Source organism: Chrysemys picta, chromosome 12 (assembly GCF_011386835.1).
Source record: "Chrysemys picta bellii isolate R12L10 chromosome 12, ASM1138683v2, whole genome shotgun sequence".
Taxonomy (NCBI): Eukaryota; Metazoa; Chordata; order Testudines; family Emydidae; genus Chrysemys; species Chrysemys picta.
This window is the reverse complement of record NC_088802.1, coordinates 16463417-16483062: the sequence shown is the minus strand read 5'-3', so window position 1 is coordinate 16483062 and position 19646 is coordinate 16463417. Positions and strand designations below refer to the sequence as shown.

Sequence of the window (19646 nt, the reverse complement as noted above, 5' to 3'; positions counted from 1 at the left end):
GGCCCCTACATTTTTTAAAGTAAAAGTTCCCTTTGCATCTATACTTGAGTCTCTAGGCACGTGCAATTCTGCCTCCCTGTGGGCATCTGGCCTCCTGCCTCAGTCCCAGAGCGATGTACAAACCAGTGGAAGATAAGCTGACAAACTTCTATGGGTCTGGCTGCACCGCAACAAAAGACCCGAAGTAGCGAGTCTCAAAGCTTGAGTCTACAGACTTGGGCTTGTGCTATGGCACTAAAAATAGCCCTGTCATAGTTTCCACTCAGGCTGGAGCTTGGGCTGTAAGACAAACTCCCTGGCTGGGTTTCAGCACCCAAGTGGGAACATCTACAGAGCTATTTGAGTGCCATATCATGAGCCCTGTGTGAGTCTGAGGCCTTGGCTACACTTGCAGATGTACAGCGCTGTGAGTTAAACCTGACTTCGTGCAGCTGAATAGGGAAAGCGCTGCAGTCTGTCCACACTGACAGCTGCCCAGCGCGCTGTCATGGCCACATTTGCGGCAATTGCAGCGCTAGTGGGAGCGGTGCATTATGGGCAGCTATCCCACAGAGCACCTTTTCCCATTCTGGTGGGTTGTGGGAAGGGGGCGTGGGTGCGGGGGATTCTGGGTCCTGTCCCAATGCCCCGTGATGCATCGCTTCGCATCCCAGAAATCTCTTTGTTTCCGTCGACCTTTGGCGCCATCTTTCAACAGTTTCTGTGCAGCGTGATCTGTCTGCGGGAAATGGAGTCCGAACTGCTGAAACGTATGCTGACGAGTCTCGCCAGCACGTCACATTTGGCTGTCAAACTATTTCTCTCTGGTTCTCCAGGCGCTTGTGGATCACCGTGGGCGTTTCATTGACATTAACAGGCTGGCCCGGAAAGGTGCATGACGCACGCATCTTTCGGAACACTTGGCTGTTCAGGAAGATGCGGGCCGGGACTTTTTTCCCAGTTCAACTACAGGCTGAGCCGGTGCCGAATGAGTGTGGAGTGTGTCTTTGGCCATTTAAAGGCCCGCTGGCGATCTCTGTATGGGAAGCTGGACTTGGCCGAAAACAGCATCCCCGCGGTTATATCTGCGTGCTGTGCTCTCCATAATATGTGTGAAGGGAAGGGTGAAAGCTTCACTCAGGCATGGACCTCCGAGGTTCAACACCTGGAGGCTGAATTTGCACAGCCAGAGAGCAGGGCTATTACAGGGGCCCAGTGCGGTGCTGCAAGGATTAGGGATGCCTTGAGGGGCAATTTGAGGCTGAAAACCAGCAGTGATATCTGGTGACCTGCACGGGAGTGAAGTGCAGTAGTTCCAATCTTTAGGAATCAGTGTCTGCTTAGCAGACAAGCAGATGTGCAGTGCCTGTTTATTTCCTGGGCTAAGGAGTCTTTTACTTTATGCAATAATAAAGAATGTTTTCAAAGCCAAATAATCCATTTATTGAAAAGAAAAAAAAATTATTTATTGAAAAGAAACAAGGGGGTGGAGTGGGGAACAGTACAATCACAGATTCGCGTATGTCCTGTCTGGTGTGCTGTGCAGTGAGTGCTGCGTTTTCCTGGTGGATCCTGCTTTCTCTCTCCCTCCAGTCCTGCGCTTTCTCATTCTCTTTAATAGATTGCCGCATCACTTCTTGCAGCATGTGTTCTTTGCTTTTTCACGGTCTCTTCCTGAGTCTTTGCAGTCTCTGAGCAGGCGATAAGAGGGACGGCTGAGGTCTCAGGGTTGATGCAGCTGTATAGGCAAAACGCAACATTTAACAGAGGCAGCATTGTTTATACCAGACAGAGTAGTGATTCCCCCCGCACTTAAGGAGTAGAAAATACACAGGGTCTACACAATAGCATAATTTTCCCGTCCCAAACAGAGCACACATATCCAATGGGAGCCTCAAAATGGTGAGTAATGGGGACTGATTGTTTTAGGGCTGTACTGTCCTCTGGGTTTCTGTGCCTTGGGGAGAGCCAACAGCTTCAGGGGGCACCTACACTAAACACTGTCCCAACATTTTCCACAGGAGTTCATCCTGGACGATATCTCACTGCTGAGGATGAGAAGCAAGGGACGGTCTTCTACTGCGATGCGGCTTCCGCCCTGGCCCATATGCAGCTTGCCTGTGTGCAACAATGGTCCCCCCGCCCCTCACGGCACAGTGGCGCGGACACGTTAGCCTGGCTGGGACAAGGACCACGGTGGCTCTCCCGATAAACCTGCGTAAGCACATTGCACACGTTCTGAATGAGACATTCAAAGAGATTACCGAGGCCGATTACCGCGATGTGATAAAACACATCAATGCACTATTCCGCATCTAGGCATGCATGCCTAGCCCTCCTCTCCCAAAGAGCCCGCACCGAAAAAATTCCTTCCCGAAAAAAAACCGCTTACCGGGAACCTGCTCTTCTGTTTGTCCTCCACCAAGTACTGGCCGCTGCGACTGGCTACCTTCCTCCTGGCTCGAGAAGAACTCCTGGCTGCATGGCTCCAGGGATTCCGGGGTGTCTCCATCCGGCCCACCACCCTCACTCCCGTTTTCCTCCTCCTCCTCCGCCCTCCCCCCCCACACCGTCTCTGAAGTGTCCATGATGGTGCTCAGAGTGGAGGTGGGGTTAACCCCAAGTATCGCATCCAGCTCTTTGTAGAATTGGCAGGTTGCGGGGGGAGCACCCAAGCGACCATTTGTGTCATGGGCTTTGCGGTAGGCACTCCGCAGCTCCTTCACTTTAATCCTGCACTGCAGGGCGTCCCGGTCATGGCCCCTTTCCATCATGTCCTTTTGATACCTTCCAAAGGTATCGTAATTCCTATGGCTGGAGCGCCGCTGGGACTGGACAGCTTCCTTCTCCCAAACACTGATGAGGTCCAGCAACTCGCCATTGCTCCATGCTGGGGCTCGCTTGGCGCGTGGAGGCATGGTTACCTGGAAAGATTTGCTGATAGCATTCCACGCCACGCAGGGCTGAGCAAACAGGAAGGGGATTTTTAAAATTCCCGGGGAATGTAAAGGGCGGGTCACATAGTTGGTTACCTGAGGCCAGGGCAGTAGAGTTTGAACTGATGACCAGAGTGGCTAGAACAGGCATTGTGGGATACTGCCGAATACTTCTGGAGGCCAGTCACAGTGCATTGGGCGGCCACACTGGCGCCACAGCGCTGCAGCGGCAGCGTAATGCACACTATTCCTCTCGGGGAGATGGAGTACATGCAGCGCTGCAACCACGGAGATACAGCGCTGCAAATGCCTTGCCAGCATGGACGGGGAGTGAATTACAGTGCTGGGGGTGGCTTTACAGCGCTGCAACTCGCAAGTGTAGCCAAGGCCACAGTGGCTTGGCAGTGTGTACACCTCGGGAGTTACAATGCAGAACGCTGCTTTACTGGTCAGTAGCTTGACATTGTAGGCAAGGCCTATAAAAAGTGAAATAAGGAAAGCCCGGGGAATTACAGATCAGTCAGCCTAACTTCTGTACCCGGAAAGATAATGGAGCAAATAATTAAGCAATCAATTTGCAAACATCTAGAAGATAATAAAGTGATAAGAAACAGTCAGCATGGATTTGTCAAGAACAAATTGTGTCAAATCAACTTGATAGCTGTCTTTGACAGGGTAACAAGCCTTGTGGATGGGGGGAAGTGTTAGACATAGTATATCTTGACTCATAACAAAACTAGGAAAATGCAACCTAGATGGAGCTACTATAAGGTGGGTGCAAAACTGGTTGGCCAATGTACATGGCAGAGGGGCATTGCTGGCACATGATGGCATATATCACATTGTTAGATGTGCAGTTGAACGAGCCTCTGATGGCATGGCTGATGTGATTAGGTCCTATGATGGTGTCCCTTGAATAGATATGTGGACAGAGTTGGCAACGGGCTTTGTTAGTGTTTTTGTTGTGTGGTGTGTGGTTGCTGGTGAGTATTTGCTTCAGGTTGGGGGACTGTCTATAAGCGAGGACTGGTCTATCTCCCAAGATCTGTGAGAGTGAGGGATTGTCCTTCAGGATAGGTTATAGATCCTTGATGATGGCCTGGAGAGGTTTTAGTTGGGGGCTGAAGGTGACGGCTAGTGGCGTTCTGTTATTTTCTTTGTTGGGCCTGTCCTGTAGTAGGTGACTTCTGGGTACCCTTCTGGCTCTGTCAATCTGTTTCTTCACTTCACCAGGTGAGTATTGTAGTTTTAAGAATGCTTGATAGAGATCCTGTAGGTGTTTGTCTCGTTCTGAGGGATTGGAGCAAATGTGGTTGTATCTTAGAGCTTGGCTGTAGACAATGGATTGTGTGATGTGGTCTGGATGAAAGATGGAGGCATGTAGGTAAGTATAGTGGTCAGTAGGTTTCCGGTATCGGGTGGTGTTTATGTGACCATCGCTTATTTGCACTGTAGTGTCTAGGAAGTGGATCTCTTGTGTGGACTAGTCCAGGCTGAGGTTGACGGTGGGGTGGAAATTGTTGAAATCCTGGTGGAATTCTTCAAGGGCCTCCTTCCCATGGGGCCAGATGTTGAGGATGTCATCAAACTAGATGTCAGTAAACAAGTAAACAACTCTCCCCATTTTTCTCCCCCTAGAGACGCTGCGATCTAAACTGGAGAGGGAGAAAGGTCAGTGTCTGGGCTAGTTACATTAACTGATGTAAGGGTTATTCCCATAAATATGACAGGGGAATCTCATCTCTCCCCCTTTTCTCCCCCTAGAGACGCTGCGATCTAAACTGGAGAGCGAGAAAGGTCAGTGTCTGGGGCCAATGGGGTGGGTTAAGGGTTATATGAGAATGTTTCCCAAAAATGTGGCAGATCAGTAAACTAGAGATTGCCGGGCAGGGGAGACATTTGGAATGAAGCCAAAGGGAGGCTGGGACTCAATGTAAAGATCGTCACAGCTGGGGATTCCCTCCCTTGGCCCTGGGACCCGGCTGTGCCTGGAGGGCCCATGGGCAATGATGGCTCAGGCTGTGGATACGGAGCTGCATGGGCTGCAGGGCCTGCAGCAGGGACACTACAGAGCAATGGGGAGGGGTGATGGGTGAGAAATCAGCAGACCCCATGGGTGAAAGTGGGCTGGTACAGGCTGGTACTGCGTACCGGGAAGAAGTGGCCACTGGTACCGGCCCGTATACAGCCAACATTAAAGTGCTGTCGCGGCAGCGCTTTAACATCGCTGCCCCATTTGTCCCCCCCCATTGGCGATCCTGCCGGACCCTCCCGGCAGGGCTACCAACAGGGGGGAGGGGGGTAAAAGGGGCAATTGCCCCGGGGCCTGGTGATTTAAAAGGGCTTGGGGCTTCCGGCTGCTGCCACCGCTACTGTGGCCAGAGCCCCGGGCCCTTTTAAATCACCGCTGGTGCTCCGTGTGGTGCGGGCCAGGGAGCGCATATGGGATTGCTGGGAGAGGCTGAGTCCCCAGCCCCGCCCCTTCCACCCGAGGCCCTGCCCCTTCCGGGGGACCCGAGATGGGACCTTATACCAGTAAGTCTTCTATGTTACTTTCACCCCTGGCAGAGCCCCTCGCTTCATCAGGCGTTGGGGGGAGGGTATTTGCACAGAGACAATTCCAATGGGGGGGAGGGGAGAGGGAGAGTAAATGTGTGTGCTGGAGAAAGTGCAAAACACCCGTGGGATGGAACAATTACAAATAACGTGCTGGTGTTTGAAGGGGTGATGGGGAATGTCTCCGTATCGGCACCAGAGCCCAAGCAGTGAGCTCAGGGCTGCTCGTGCTGACGCATACGGGCTCTGAAGGGGAAGGGGCCAATTGTCCTAAAACCCCTTGGAAATTACAGACATAACACCCTGAGCCTAGGCCCTGAGTAGCGCTAGCCCGGCCAGGCCAGAGTCATTGCTGGGGATGAAACTTGTCCAGTATTTAACAGACTCCCTCACATGGGATCCCCCTTCCACAGCCATGTAAAAAGGGAAGGGGCAGGATTTCACCCTCAGTGACCATGGGCTGTGTGAGTGTATGTGTGTGTGTGTTCTGGTATCCAGGACCAGGAGGCATTTTGTACTTGAGGGAACGGAAGGAGAATGTATCTCCTTTCTCCCCTCCCCGTTTTAGCATGCACAGAGATCACACTGTATTTGGATGGGGGAGGGGCCTGAATTCACTGTTCCTCACCCCGGCAACCTTTGATGACAGGTAGCTGCCCTCTGCCCTTGCCCCACTGCCACCCTCCCCAGTACCTCTCCTCATCCAGCTATGAGGGAGAAACACACAAGCTGGATGTTTCTGTTAAAATGATCAGCACTGAGATAACTGCAAATGGTGACAATTAAATTGTCATCGATCAGATTTTAGTGTCAGCCTCCCAACCCCACTGTGCTGAGTGTGAGCAGCAAACAGCGCTGCCTGCAGACTCAGGCAGATCGCACTGGGCTGGTGCACTGCTTACACCCAGGTCACTTGATCAATGTCACATTTATACCCAGAAAGGCTGGACACATTTTAATACATGGAGGGTGAGATTTTCACCCCCCCTCAACCGAGTTTTGTTCAGTAAAAGGACCAGAGCAGCGTAACAGGGCTCCTGAAAACCTGGATCCAGCTGGGGGCAGATTCCTCCACTGCAGGCAGGGAATGAAACAGCTGCAGGCTGCCCTTTGAGGACCCCCTCACAAGCCCTATTGTAGGGGACATGTGTGAGATGGGACTGGGAACAAGAGGGGTGTGTCAGGGCAGGACCACAGCGCAAGGGCTGGGCCTTAAGGAAAATGGTGCCCTGGGTGGACTTGTATTTTGGTGCTCCTGGCCCCCATGGGCACACTGCTCCCCTCATTTCCCTGTTCCCTGTAGGTGCCCCCCAGGGATCCTGGCCCCCACAGGCTCCCCCTTCACTCCAACCCCTGCACTGAGCCCCCTCCACCCCAACTCCAGCCCCCCATGTCCCTAATCCCTTCACTCCCCACCTCCTGCGCTCTTAACCCCTGCCCCCATCCTGTGTCCCCAACCCCTGTACTGTGCCCCCTTTGCCCCAACCCTAGCCCCCCGTGTTCCTAATTGCTTGATTCCCCACCTCCTGCGCTCCTAACCCCTGCCCCCGTCCTGTGTCCCTAACCCCTGCACCCTCTTCCTGCGCCCATGTGGGAAAAGTGAGCTGAATGCACGGAGCATCTGGCATTGCTGCTCCCTCCCACCCTTGAACACTGCTCCTCTGCACACCCCTAGGGGCTGTGTGTGTGCGGGGGGGATCGAGGAGTGATGTCAGGGTTCCCTGCATCCCAGGTCACTTTCCCCGCCTGGGCTGCGTAAGGGGAGGGCAGGAGAGCAGCAGCTCCTGATGTCTCGCCTCTGCGAGTTTGCGGTGCTCCCCTGCCAGCCAGGAGCAGTTTCTGATATTACATAAACTAAGCCAGAAAAACTCACTCTTCTTATGGAATGTGTGTGTTGACATGGGGCGTTATACCGGTGTAACAAGAGCGGTTTAAATTGCCACCTAACCTTGTACTGGTGTAACCTTCCCATGCAGACAAGCCCTGCATTACTGCGGGAGTTGATTTGGCATCCAGAGCACCCGGGATCAGGAGGATACGGGGCAGGGCTTAAAGCTGCCTGAGCCCTCAGATGCCCCTGGGCTGCAGGTTCTGAGCACAGAATCTCACCCTGAGAGTTTAGGTCACGGAGCATAATTATGTGGCAAATCTTTAACAAGAGGGGAGCACATTTTGTTGATTACATAGGCCCAGTAGTAATCCCGGCTGGGCTCCTCCCCCTCTCCATCCCCCTTCATCTGGGTCCCTCTTCTCCCCACTCTGCCATAACCTTATTGAGCTTGGTGAAAAGCAGAAAACTGGAGAAAACTAATTTCCACTAAAATCAGGCTTTTCTGATTGTCACCCAAACCAATGGAGTTCAGACCAGAGCGCAGATGAGGACGGCCTGGCTGGAATACGGGGGTGAGGAGACCAGCTGGGTGTCCGGCTGACACTGGGGCAAGAAGCCCAGCTGGGGCAGGGGTGACTGGAGTGGGGTGAGGGGCCTGCTGACCCTAACTCTAACCTCACCCACAGCTTAAACCCTAACCCTGAGGTCACTGCCTCACCCTGTATCTTGAGGGATCAAATGGTGAGTTTAGTGGAAATCCGGCTTTTAACAATTCTCCGGTTTTCACCAACATCAGGAGGTTTCTGCCCACTGGTGCCTAGAGCACGCCCTGAAACGCTGGAGCTGATGGGACGTGGTTTTCAAAAGTTATCTCATTGCAGACAGACAGAAATGCCATCGAGGTCAGTGTGGGGCCTCGCTTCTCTCAGCCAAAACGGAAAGGAGACGACTATTTACTCAGCATTTTAACTGAACTAGGAATTGTGTCCCCAGTATAATGCTGGGAATAGCTAGGCAGAGCGCCTCTGTGTGTGTTCTACTTTCTACCAGTAGAAAAATTATTCCTATGAGTCTGCAATAATTGAAGATAAGTCTTCTACCTTGTAACTCATCTCTCCTGTTATTCACTTGCAGGGGCACATCATGCAGAGAAAGGTAAGGTCCCTTTGTTCATTGCAATGGGGAGAGGAGGGGGAATCTCAAACTTTACAACAAGTTTCATAGACCCGCAGGGCAGGTATTCAGAGCTCTCACTATGAACTGAGAGTCAGTTTGGTTTGTGTGGTGTGGGATCTTATTGAATAACCTCCTTTTTCTTTTATCATATGTTTACTCGTTTCTCTTTATTTTACTTTTAGAGAAACTGCAGGGTGAACTCAGTAAGTTGTCATTTATTTCTAATATAAACCTTGCTACAAAATTGTCTCGTATTCGGAGTGTCTGTGTGCAGGGGAGGTCTCATCTCTCTGTCTGTTTGGTTTCAGAGTGGAGAAGAGCCCTACTAAATGCAGGTAAAAAAATGTGTGTTTTTGCTAATAGTTATCGTACAGAAATATATTTTTCTCTTATCATAAATGTTGTTAGAGATTGTTTTCTATTCAGCAAGTTTGTGTTCAGGGCAGTTCTCATCACTCCCTATTTGCTTGATTTCAGGTTGGGAGAAAGCCCGACAATATGCAGGTAACTGTGCTGTAAACTCCGCTGAAATGAGATCTGTCAAAACCCCACCAGCCCCTGAGAGCTCTCTGCTCCTTTGCTTTGCAAAAGTGCTGAATCATGAGAGACTGTTTCCCCTCGGCTTCACCTTCCCAGTATGGTATCTGGATCGTGCCTGATAGACATTATCTCAGCTCACCTTAATAGGCGTTAAACTGCTCAAATCTCCCCTCCCAACAGCAGGGTTTTCATGCTCATACAGGTCTTTAACCTGCAATTTCCCTCTGCAATACTCTGAAGGGCTAAGAGCTGTTCAGTGTCTCCATGGATTTGGGGTGAGGAAGGCCCTGTCTCCAGTGCAGAGGCAGATGTTTTTATAACCAGATTGTGAAACTCACAAGTAAAACAAACTGTGCCCACCAGTGGTGTAGCCAGGTTCTAGGAGCAGGGGGAGCGAACACATAAAAAAAGGCGCCACTCGCTGTGAAGCAGCGAAGAAAAAAAATGCACTTCCATCCTTTAATAAAAAAAAAAAAAGGACTGGAACATGCTTCCAATTCCACCACTAAGTGATACTGGCAGTACCCAAATGCCATTCCAGCTCGTCAAAAACGTGTTAGAATGGGGTTCCGGAGTGTTCCGGCACAATTCAAGCCCTGAGTGACCTCTCTCGCTGGAGCCCCGTTACCTAGCTTCTGTAACCTTGCTCTTTCCTGCCCAGTGCTTTCTCTTTCTGTATGACTCCTATTTGTTCTCCTCCTGGTACAGTTTTCCAATGCTCCTATCTTCCCTCCCACCCTCCTAGAGTCAGCTAAACTGGTTTTCTAAGGATGCAGCTCACTCATTATCCCAGATGTTTACACCTGAATAGGGTCGTTAAGTCCTAAGCACCTTCTTAATGCATCTGTTGGGTGCATATGTGCTCCAGGGCCTGTCAGCGCTACTGGCTGTACTTGTAGAGAGACATTCATAACACAGCAGGTTTGCATAATCAGCTTCACAATATCAAGCAGAATTCATAAACTGTACAGATCTCGCCCTAATCCATCACAGGAGGATACTATGGGACATAGCTGATGCACAATTAGCTCTTCTATGGCCAAAGAGGAATGAGAAGCAAGCAGAGCCATATAAAAGGTGCACTAAGTACTAAAGAGCACCCAGGGAGTTGGCGCCTAAGGCGCCACTTTTGAGAATGTGCTCAGTGGGGGAGGGGCCGCTCCCCCTGCCCCCCCCCCCCCAGCTACTGGTGCCCACACAGCAGCTTTCCTGTCTCACAGCTGTGCTGAGCTGTGTTTTACAGTCACACCCAGCTGGCTGCCTGACCGCTGTGTGCCCTGGTGCATGCTGGGAGACTGGGCAGCGCCAGCAGAGGTTAGGAGCCCAGGGGACAGGCACACACAGAGCAGCACCAGTAGCCCAGGGGTCAATGAACTCTGCGGTATCCTACCACACTGAGCTGGGAGGGAGGGGGGTGCTCTGGCCAGTTACATGGGAACTGTTCGGGGGTCCGGGCCACAGAGCATTGTAACAGCCTGATGAGCCGGGTACAGGCATCCAGCCACGTGCCAGCCCAGCCCCTGGTGGGGATGCCGAGCGGCCGTGGTCACTAACGGTTAGCTCCACTGTGGGCCAAATCCTGTACTTATAGCTCCCAGGGGCAGGCCCCATGCCCAGTAACAGCTGTAATATGTGTGGGGCCCTGCTTGGGGCACTGGGGGTGGTCACCAAGTGTGAGCATCTCTGTTAATGCACTGAACGGCTCAGGGGTCACAATGGACCAGCTGGCTCAGGGGCACAGGGAGGGCAGCTGGGGCCTTTCACTCCCCAGTCACTGATCTCAGCCCAGGCTCAGAGTCCGGTTCCCAGCAGTCAGGAGCTCATATCGTAACTCACATTAACGGCAGCCTCACCGGCACCTCCGCAGGGAGGGCAAGGCCTGAACGGGCCTCAGGGACGATTCCTCCCCAGGGAGAGGCTCCTGCAGGTGTTAGAGCTGAGCCACGTCAGCAGGACAGTGGGGGGCTCACATGGCTGCTGTGACATCCTCGTACCCTCGATACACAGAGCTCCAGCAGCCGGGGTGTAAACCCCACTCGTACCCCCAGCACTGAACTCACTGACACTGCCCCAAGGCCCCCTCTCCTCCTGGGGTGGGAGCAGGTGAGTACCAGCTGCATTTGCTGGGTGCACAGAGCTCTCTGGATGGAGACACTTTCACACTGACCCAGGAATTGGCACTGGGAGGCCCCACTGCCCAGGAGGCCGAGGGCTCTCACTGCCCTGCCCTGGGGGTGAAGGGAGGGGACCTGGGGCTGCTGTTCCCCGTCCCACAAATGGGGCGAAGGGGACGTGAACACAATGTCCCGGCTTGCGCTGTGAGGGGCAGACCCGGCTCCACCCTGGGTTTCAGAGCCTGAGCTCCAGTCTGAGCCTGAACGTCTACGTGGCTATTTTTACCGCCATGGAGGGAGCCCCGCAAGCCTGAATCTGTTGACCTGGCTCTGGAACTCACTGCTGCAGGCTGTGTAGACAAACCCAAAGTGTCTCCAGGGTCTGGGTGTGAAAGTTCCCAAAGTGTCTGACCCAGGGCTGGCTAATAAGAGAGAGGCGGGTGGCGGAGGAAAGTAGTTACATGGAGAAGTCTGAGGCAATGTGACCAATATCTGCTCTGTGAGATGTTCAGGTGCATCTGCAGGGGGTCTGTGCTGCTTGCAGCGTCCATGGAACAAATCACTCTGGGCAGAGATTTCAGGATGGAACCAAGTCTCCATTTTCACCCTGAGTTTGTGGGGTGAGATCAGGGGTGCAGGGGGAATTTTTCTACCAAGGGCAAATTTAACAGCAGTTCTGGAGAGTTTCATAGCCGATGTCCTGAGCCTGGCCTGCCCGTAAGTTTCTGGGGATATCGACAGTCACTCACTAGGATTTGGGCTCCTAAGTTGCTCTGACAGGTTCGAAGTGGAGCTGGATGAAATGTTTTGGGTTGATTGAATCCATGTTGAGTTTGCTGAATAGTTTCAATGAACAAACAAAGGTGCCAGCACTTCCCTTTTAGCCTTTAGCCCAGTGGCTTGGCCCTCAGCTGGGAGCCCCAGGTTCAATCACCCCCGTGTGATGTGGGGCAGGAATTGGAATGTGGGTCTCCCCACCTCAGATAAGGGCTGGAACTGCTGGGCTCTGGGTGTCTGATGTGGGGCTCCCACAATCTCTCCTGCTGATGGCATTCCCCTGTGTCTAAACACTGCCATGGGCACTGGGCCAGAGCGTGGGAGTGAGAATGACTCTGCAGCCCAGGGGGTCGGGCCCCCACCTGGGAGCCCAGAGTCCAGCTCCCCTGCTCCAGTGACCCTGTAATTATTGATCCATAGCCCCAGTGAGGGGAGGGGTTACGGCCCCTGGCACAGCAGTGTCTCAGGTCGTGTCTGCCGGGGTTTTCATTCAGTGATAAAGCTGCCCTGGTGCAAGCCCCTAGTGCAGACGTGCTGTGCAGCACCCAGTGCAGCTTATCTCCGATGGAGGGGGCAGTAAGTTGGGAAATGCCCCCTCCCCTCCCGATTGTCCCGGACTCAAGAGCAACAGCCAAATCATTTCTCATTTACCCCACCCCGGAATCCCCCACTGCACTGCCCCCTCCTAGTGAGCCCAGCCCAGACACACTGCCCGTGCCCTGGGGGAGGGGCTGGGCCGGGGGAGGGGAGGGGAGGGGAGGGGGTTGTCTGCCTGCAAGCTGGAAGAGTCCCAGCTTCACCCCCTGGGGCAGGGCTGCCCGGCCAGGGACGGCACAGACCTGATCTTAGCGACAAACCAACCACACATGGCCCGAAAGCAACAGAGACTCCCTGGGGCCTGCCTCTCCCTCACCCCTCTCTGGCTCCTGCCCCTCCCGTACCCTTTCCTCAATCCTGTGCCCACCTGGCCCCTGCCTCTAGCCTTACTTCTCCCCTTTGCACCTCCCCTTCGTCTCACTCCCTTTCTGCTCCCCTAGGCCCCTCTGCCCCGCTTTGCCTCCCTGACTCATGCCCCTGCCCTCCACCCACCTCTGCCCCACTGGATTCCCCCTTTGCCCCCTGCCCTCCTGGCACGTGCCCCTCGTCTCCAAACAGCCTCTGCATCCTGGAGCCCACCCATCACTTCACCCCCCTTCTACCACCTGGCATCCTCCTCTCCCCTTTCCCCCTCTGCTGCCCATCTTCTCCCCTGGTGCCACCCCACCCCTCACCCTCCTCTGCTGTCCTGATTCCTACCATTCTCCTCCCCTCAGCCCTCTCTGACCCCGGCACCCACCCCTTCCCTCACCCTCCTGTGCCCACCCCTCCTCTGACCTTCCAGCTCCTGCCCCTCCTCGATTCCCTCTCCTAACACCTCCCTCTACCCACCTGCCCTGCCTCTCTCCTCGCCCCCTCTGCCCCCTGGTGCCCACCCCTCCCATTGCCCACCCACTCTGCCCCCTGGTGCCTGTCCCTCCCTCCTCTGCCCTCCCTGGGCCTGCCCTTCTGCTCAACCCCCTCAATTCCCCTGGCACCTGCCCTTTCCCTTACCCCCCCGCACCCACCCGGTGCCAACCCCTTCCCTCACTCCCCGTGGCCCCTGACACCTACCCCTCCCCTCACTTCTCTCCTCCCTGGTGCCTACCCCTTCTGCCCCACTGACCCCGCTTTCCTCACGCCCCTCTTCCCCAATCACCCATGACTTGCCCCACCCCCTGTCTTTCTTGTGCTCACCCCTCCATTCACCCCCACTCTCCTGACACACACTCCTCCCCCACCCCCTTCCTTCCTTTTGTCTGCCCCTTCCTTTTCCCCCTTCGGTCTCCTGGAACTTGCCCCTTCCCCTGCCCTTCTGGTGCCCACCACTTCCCTTGCTCCTCCTCTACCCCCAATACCTGCCCCTCCTCTTTCCCCTTGTTGCTGCTGTTGCTTGCCCCATTCCATGCCACACCACTGTCCCCCTGGCACTTGCCCCTCCTCCTGCCCCATTGTTGCCTGCCCCTCTGCTTTCCCTCCTGTGCCCCCCAGCTATCACACCTCCCTTTGTACCCCTCTATCCCCCTCGCATCCACCCCTTCCCATGCCCTCCCACCCACTGACGACTGCACCTTCCCTCACCCCCTGCTCATTTGTCCCTGGTGCCTTCCCCATCCCACGCCCCACCACTGTCCCCAACTCATTTGTCTCTTCCCCACTTTGCCATCTGGTGCTTGCCCCTTCCTTCTCCCACACTGGCTCCTACTTTTACCCTCAGCACAAGCCGCTTCCCTCATCCTCCCACGCCCTGGGGCCTGCCCCTTCCCTCGCACACACATACACCCTCCACCTTCCCCTTAGTTCTTCCCCTTTCCCTCCCCTTGCCCTCTGCATCCCTGACACCTGGACCTCTCACCCCACCAATCCCTTCGTGCCAGCCCCTCTGTTCATTCCTCCTCTGCCCTCCTGAGGCCCATCTCTACCATTGCCACCATCTGCCTCCATGGTGCCTGCCCTTTCCTATGCCCCCTCTGCCTGCCTGATGCAAGTCCCTTCCCTCGTCCCCCTTTTGGAATCCTGGTCTCTGCCCTTCCCCTCACCCCATCTCTACCCCACTAGTGCCCACCGCTCCCCTCAGCCTCTCCTAACCTCTGGGTCCCGCCTCTTCCCTCACACTCCCTCTGCCTCTCTGGTGCCCACATCTCCACACCCCTCTACCCCCCTAGGGCCTGCCCTTCACCCTGCTCTCTCTGCCCCCCTGTGCTCATCTGTTCCCTTGTCCCCACTCTGCCCCCTGGTGCCTGCCCCTCTCCTCTCTCCCCTCCTTCCATCTGCCCCTCTGCTCAATCCCCCCCATCCCTCCTGGTGACTACCCCTTCCCTCCCACCTCTGTCCTCCTGGCACCCACCCTTCATGCCCCTCTCCTCCTTGATAACTTCCCTTTCCCCCACTGCCCTGTTGCCCCCAGGGCTCCCTCCACTCTTTGCCCACCATACCCCTCTGGCACCTGCCCTACACCTCACCCCTCTTTGTCCCCTTCTCATCTGTGTCTCTCCCTGCCCCCTCCTTTTCCCCTGGCGCCAGCCCCTTCTTCTACTCCCCCTCTGCCTCCCTAGCAGCTGCACCTCTGTTCACCCCTTGTGTCCCCTGGTGCAAGCACATTCCCTCTCCCCTCTTTGTCCCCCCAGTGCCTGCCCCCTCTCCTGACCTCCCTCCTTTGGACTCCTGGTGCCCACCCCTCTCCTTGTCTCTCTCTTTCCCTTGGCACCAATCCTACCCCTCACTCGTGCTGTACAGCCCTGGTACCTGCCCCTTGTCATCCTACTTAGCCCCCCCCTCCAGTGCCCGACCCTCCCATCACCCCACTCTGCCCTCGGCACATGCTTCTCTTCTCACCCCCCGCAGCCCCCTGGTACCTGCCCCTCCTCCTCTTGCCCTCTTCCACCTACTGGTGACACTGTCCCTGCCATAGCCAGCCCCTCTGCCCCTAGGCTTCTGCCTCACTCTGTCCCCCTGGAGCCTGCCCATTTGCTCCCCCCCCCCCCGGTCCTGGCACCTGCCCCACTCCTCATCCCCCCCATCCCCTGGCATCTGTCCCTCCCCTTGATTCCCCCTGCCCCATTGGAGCTCCCCCCCATTCCCTCACACCCCTCTGCCCCTGGTGCCCGCCCCTTCCCTTGCTTCCCTGTGCCCCCTGGGGTCTGTCCCCTTCTCCCCTGTGCCCATCTCTCCCCTCACCCCCCTGGAACATGCTCTTCCCTTCACCCCCCTACATCCCACTGGTACCCCCCATTCCCCTCACCTCCCACAGTCCCCTGGGGTCTGTTCCTTCTCCTCCCCTGGAGCCCCCACCCCCTGCAGCCCCCTGGAACCTGCCCTTCCCTTCACCCCCCTCTGCCCTCCTGGTGCCTGCTCCTCTGGCCCCCCCATTGCCCTTGTGCCTGCCCCTCCCCTCTGCCCCTCCCTCCATTGCCTCTGCTTGTTGTACTTAAAGTACTGCACAGGATCTTTTCAGGGGGAATAAGGCAAAACACCACATTTATTAGTAATACATGTATTCATTAACACTGTATTATATGCATATAATATATTACACTTACACTCACACACACACAAACACACTCCGTCTTCTTGTTACCAATTAGTTGCTCCCCTTAACTTCACTGGCCAGGTGAGTTAGATGGGGGAGGGGGTGGAGCCGGGCTTCTGCCGATCCGGATCGATGCTCCCATGTTGACAAGACGAGACCCGGGGTCCTCTGCAAGACACCTCACTTTTATAGCAGCTTTCCTCTTATGCAAATCTATACCAGATTCAAATTCTGTGTCTGTGTCCATTGGTCCTTTGTGCTGCTTTCTTTTGAGTGTTGTCCCAATGCTGCAAAGAGGGTGTTTCCAAAGAAGGTGCTTGCTTCTAACCCCCGAGGCCGTCGGTATGTCTGCTTGTCTTTAATGAGCCCACTTGACACGTTTTATTGTCCTTGGGTCTGGCTCCCAGCCCCTCTCCAACAGTTGAGGCTGTCTGGAGGTGCTGCCTTCCATGCCTTGCTCATCCACACCTCATTCTTTCAACAGGGCAATTGATTAAGAGAGGGGGGGGAGAGAGCTCTTGTTCTACTGCTAGCAAAAAGAAATTTTTCTTCTATCTTATTCTATCCTTAGGGGCTATAATATTATACCAAGGGCAATGCAAAGTTTCTAAATGAGGCTTTGATACAAAGTCCCATGAAAACAGAGGTCACACGTGGGTAGACCCACCACAAGGTTATATGAAGAGGCACAATGTAAAGTCATATGAAAATTATCAGAGATTTATCTACATGCTCCTGTCACCTCCCCCTCCCCTTTCCTCTCCCAGCATCTACTTGTCCCCTCCCCAACCTCCAGTGACACCTTATCACCCTCCCCCCACCCGCTCCTCCTGCCCTTTCCCCTCATTGTCTCCAGGGCCAGCTTTAGCAAGAGCGGGGCCCGATTCCTGGGGGCGGGGCTTGCAGCAAGCCCGGCCCCCAGGAATCAAGCCGCGCCGCGGGGGGGGGGGGAGAGACACGGGGAGACCCGAGCCCGCGGCTCGCGGGGGACGGACATGGGGAGAGCTGAGCCGCGCCGCGGGGGGGACAGGTGGGACGGACACGGGGAGACCCGAGCTGCGCCGCGCCGCGGGGGGGACGGGGGGGACGGACACGGGGAGACCCGAGCTGCGCCGCGCCGCGGGGGGGACGGGGGGGGGACGGACACGGGGAGAGCCGCGCCGCGGGGGGGACGGGGGGGGACACGGGGAGAGCCGCGCCGCGGGGGGGACATGGGGAGACCCGAGCCGCGCCGCGCCGCGGGGGGGACACGGGGAGAGCCGCGCCGCGGGGGGGACGGGGGGGGGACATGGGGAGACCCGAGCCGCGCCACGGGGGGGGACGGGGAGACCCGAGCTGCGCCGCGCCGCTGGGGGGATGGGGAGAGCCGAGCCGCGGGGGGGACGGGGGGGGACACGGGGAGAGCCGCGCCGCGGGGGGGACGGGGGGGACACGGGGAAAGCTGCGCCGCGGGGGGGACGGGGGGGGACACGGGGAGACCCGAGCCGCGCTGCGGGGGGGATGGGGGGGGACACGGGGAGACCCGAGCCGCGCCACGGGGGGGGGGACGGGGAGACCCGAGCCGCGCCGCGGGGGCCGCGCCGGGGGGGGGGGGGGGGACCCGAGCCGCCGGGGCCAGGCTGGAGCCAAGCCGGGCCAGAGCCGCTGGGGCCTGTGGGAACGGGCCGCGCCTCCCCGGAGCCCTTCTCCCGCCCCCACCACCCCAGCTTACCTTGTGCTGCCGTCCCGGCCTGCCCCTGCTTCGTCTCAGACTTCTTCGCGGGAAGCAGGGGAGGGGGCGGAGCGTGCAGGGGAGGGGGGAGGGGGAAGTGAGCTGGGGGCGGGGTGAACAGCTGCAGCGCGGGGCCCTCTTGGCGCAGGGCCCAATTCAGCCGAATCGGCTGAATCGGCCTAAAGCCGGCCCTGATTGTCTCCTCACAGGCAGATGGGCCCTGACTCCCCTCAGGCAACAACCGCCCCCCCGCAGCGATTAACGGGGACGCAGGTTAATTTCCCTTTGATCCCAGTGACCAGCCCCTGCCCCTGGCCCTGACTCTGTGACTCTCTCCCCAGTGGACGTGACTCTGGATCCAGACACGGCTCATCCCAACCTCGTCCTGTCTGAGGATCGGAAACGTGTGAGACTCGGAGACAAATGCCAGGATCTGCCCAACAACCCTGAGAGATTTGATTATTCTTACTGTGTCCTGGGCGCTGAGGGGTTCGCGGGTGGGAGGCGTTACTGGGAGGTGGAGGTGGGAGACAAGACTGAGTGGGACCTGGGGGTTTGTAGGGAATCTGTGAGCAGGAAGGGGAAGGTCACACTCTCACCTGGGAATGGATACTGGGCCGTGTGGTTGAGGGATGGGGGATACAAGGCCCTCACCTCCCCCTGGACCCCCCTCCCTGTGAGCGTCAGGCCCAGCCGGGTGGGGATTTTCCTGGACTATGAGGCGGGCGAGGTCTCGTTTTACAATGCGACTGACAGGTCCCATCTCTTCACTTTCACTGACACCTTCTCCGGGACGCTCCGCCCTTATTTCAGTCCTTATCTCAACGCTGGGGGTACAAACGCGGCTCCCCTGATAATCTGCCCGGTCCCAGCTCAGGCCGGAGGGAATCTCTGTCCCTGACAGTGACCCCGCGGCACAGACTGTCCCCGCCCAGCGCTGCTGCTCTTCCCGCCCCCAGTGGTGGGGGCCAGTTACTGCAGCAACTGGAGCTTTGGTGCTGACCGGACACTGCCAGTTTCCCTTTTCAACTGGAGCTTCCGGTCGAAAAACAGACACCTGGGAACCCCCAGCCCTCACCTTTCCCCGTCCCCTGCCCCAGGGGTAGCAGATGGGGGTGGATGAGGGACATTTACCCCTGTCAGAATTTTCTACCCCTGTGAAAGCTCAACGTAAAATATGAAAGAAAAAAGATTATTCTAATTTAGAAAATATTATTGTAACAAGGTGTAAATACAAGAACATTTTAATTTACATTTCAACAGTATTTCAAAAACAAGCATCTAAACGTATTTTTAGAACTGGAATTATTTACATCTATTTTTTTATTCTTCCCTCAAGTCTATATTGAAGTTTAACTTCTCTCAATAACGTCATTTGTATTTCAACTGTGGAATTTCAAGAAATCCAAAATATTTATCTTAACAAAATAAACCATTACATTGTCAGAGGAGGTTATTTGGTTATAATGTACATGTGTCGTAAACATCACAACTACACACATGTGCAGCTGCTCTCTCTCCCCCTCTCTTTATTGTCTTGACTGGTTCTCTCTGGAAGGCAGGGCACATACACCCACCTCCTGCACTACATCTTTGTAAATTAATAGGTGAAAAAATGATAGAATTAATTAAGCAATATATTTAAGTGAACTCACCCAAGATTATATAATAGTCTTTGAAGTTCTGTCAGCATTAAGGCATTTGATTTTTACCTTTCTATCTACATATAATTGGTAATCAAGATATGACCCTTCCTTTCTTTTTCTTACATCAATTAACAAAACAGAGTCCCCACGGTGTCCTCCGTACAGTGTGACTTTGCACGCATGGTGCCTGTGAAATCATGATGTCAGGGGCAGGGTCAAGCCAACGAGGGCGGGCCCATCCTGTTCCAGAAGTTCTGCAATGTCCAGTAGTCTGG

The 19646-nt window shown here is 55.5% G+C and overlaps 1 protein-coding gene across 1 annotated transcript in view; it reads left to right on the top strand.

Annotated features, from left to right (window-relative positions):
* Positions 1 to 19176, top strand: part of LOC112061047 (butyrophilin subfamily 1 member A1-like) — a 71485-nt gene extending 52309 nt beyond the window's left edge. Inside the window, exon 8 of the mRNA XM_065565013.1 lies at positions 18067 to 19176. Coding sequence (XP_065421085.1) covers positions 18067 to 18626 — 560 coding nt within the window. The 3' untranslated portion in view covers positions 18627 to 19176. The remainder of the gene's footprint in view (positions 1 to 18066) is intronic.
* Positions 19177 to 19646: the final 470 nt, after the last annotated feature.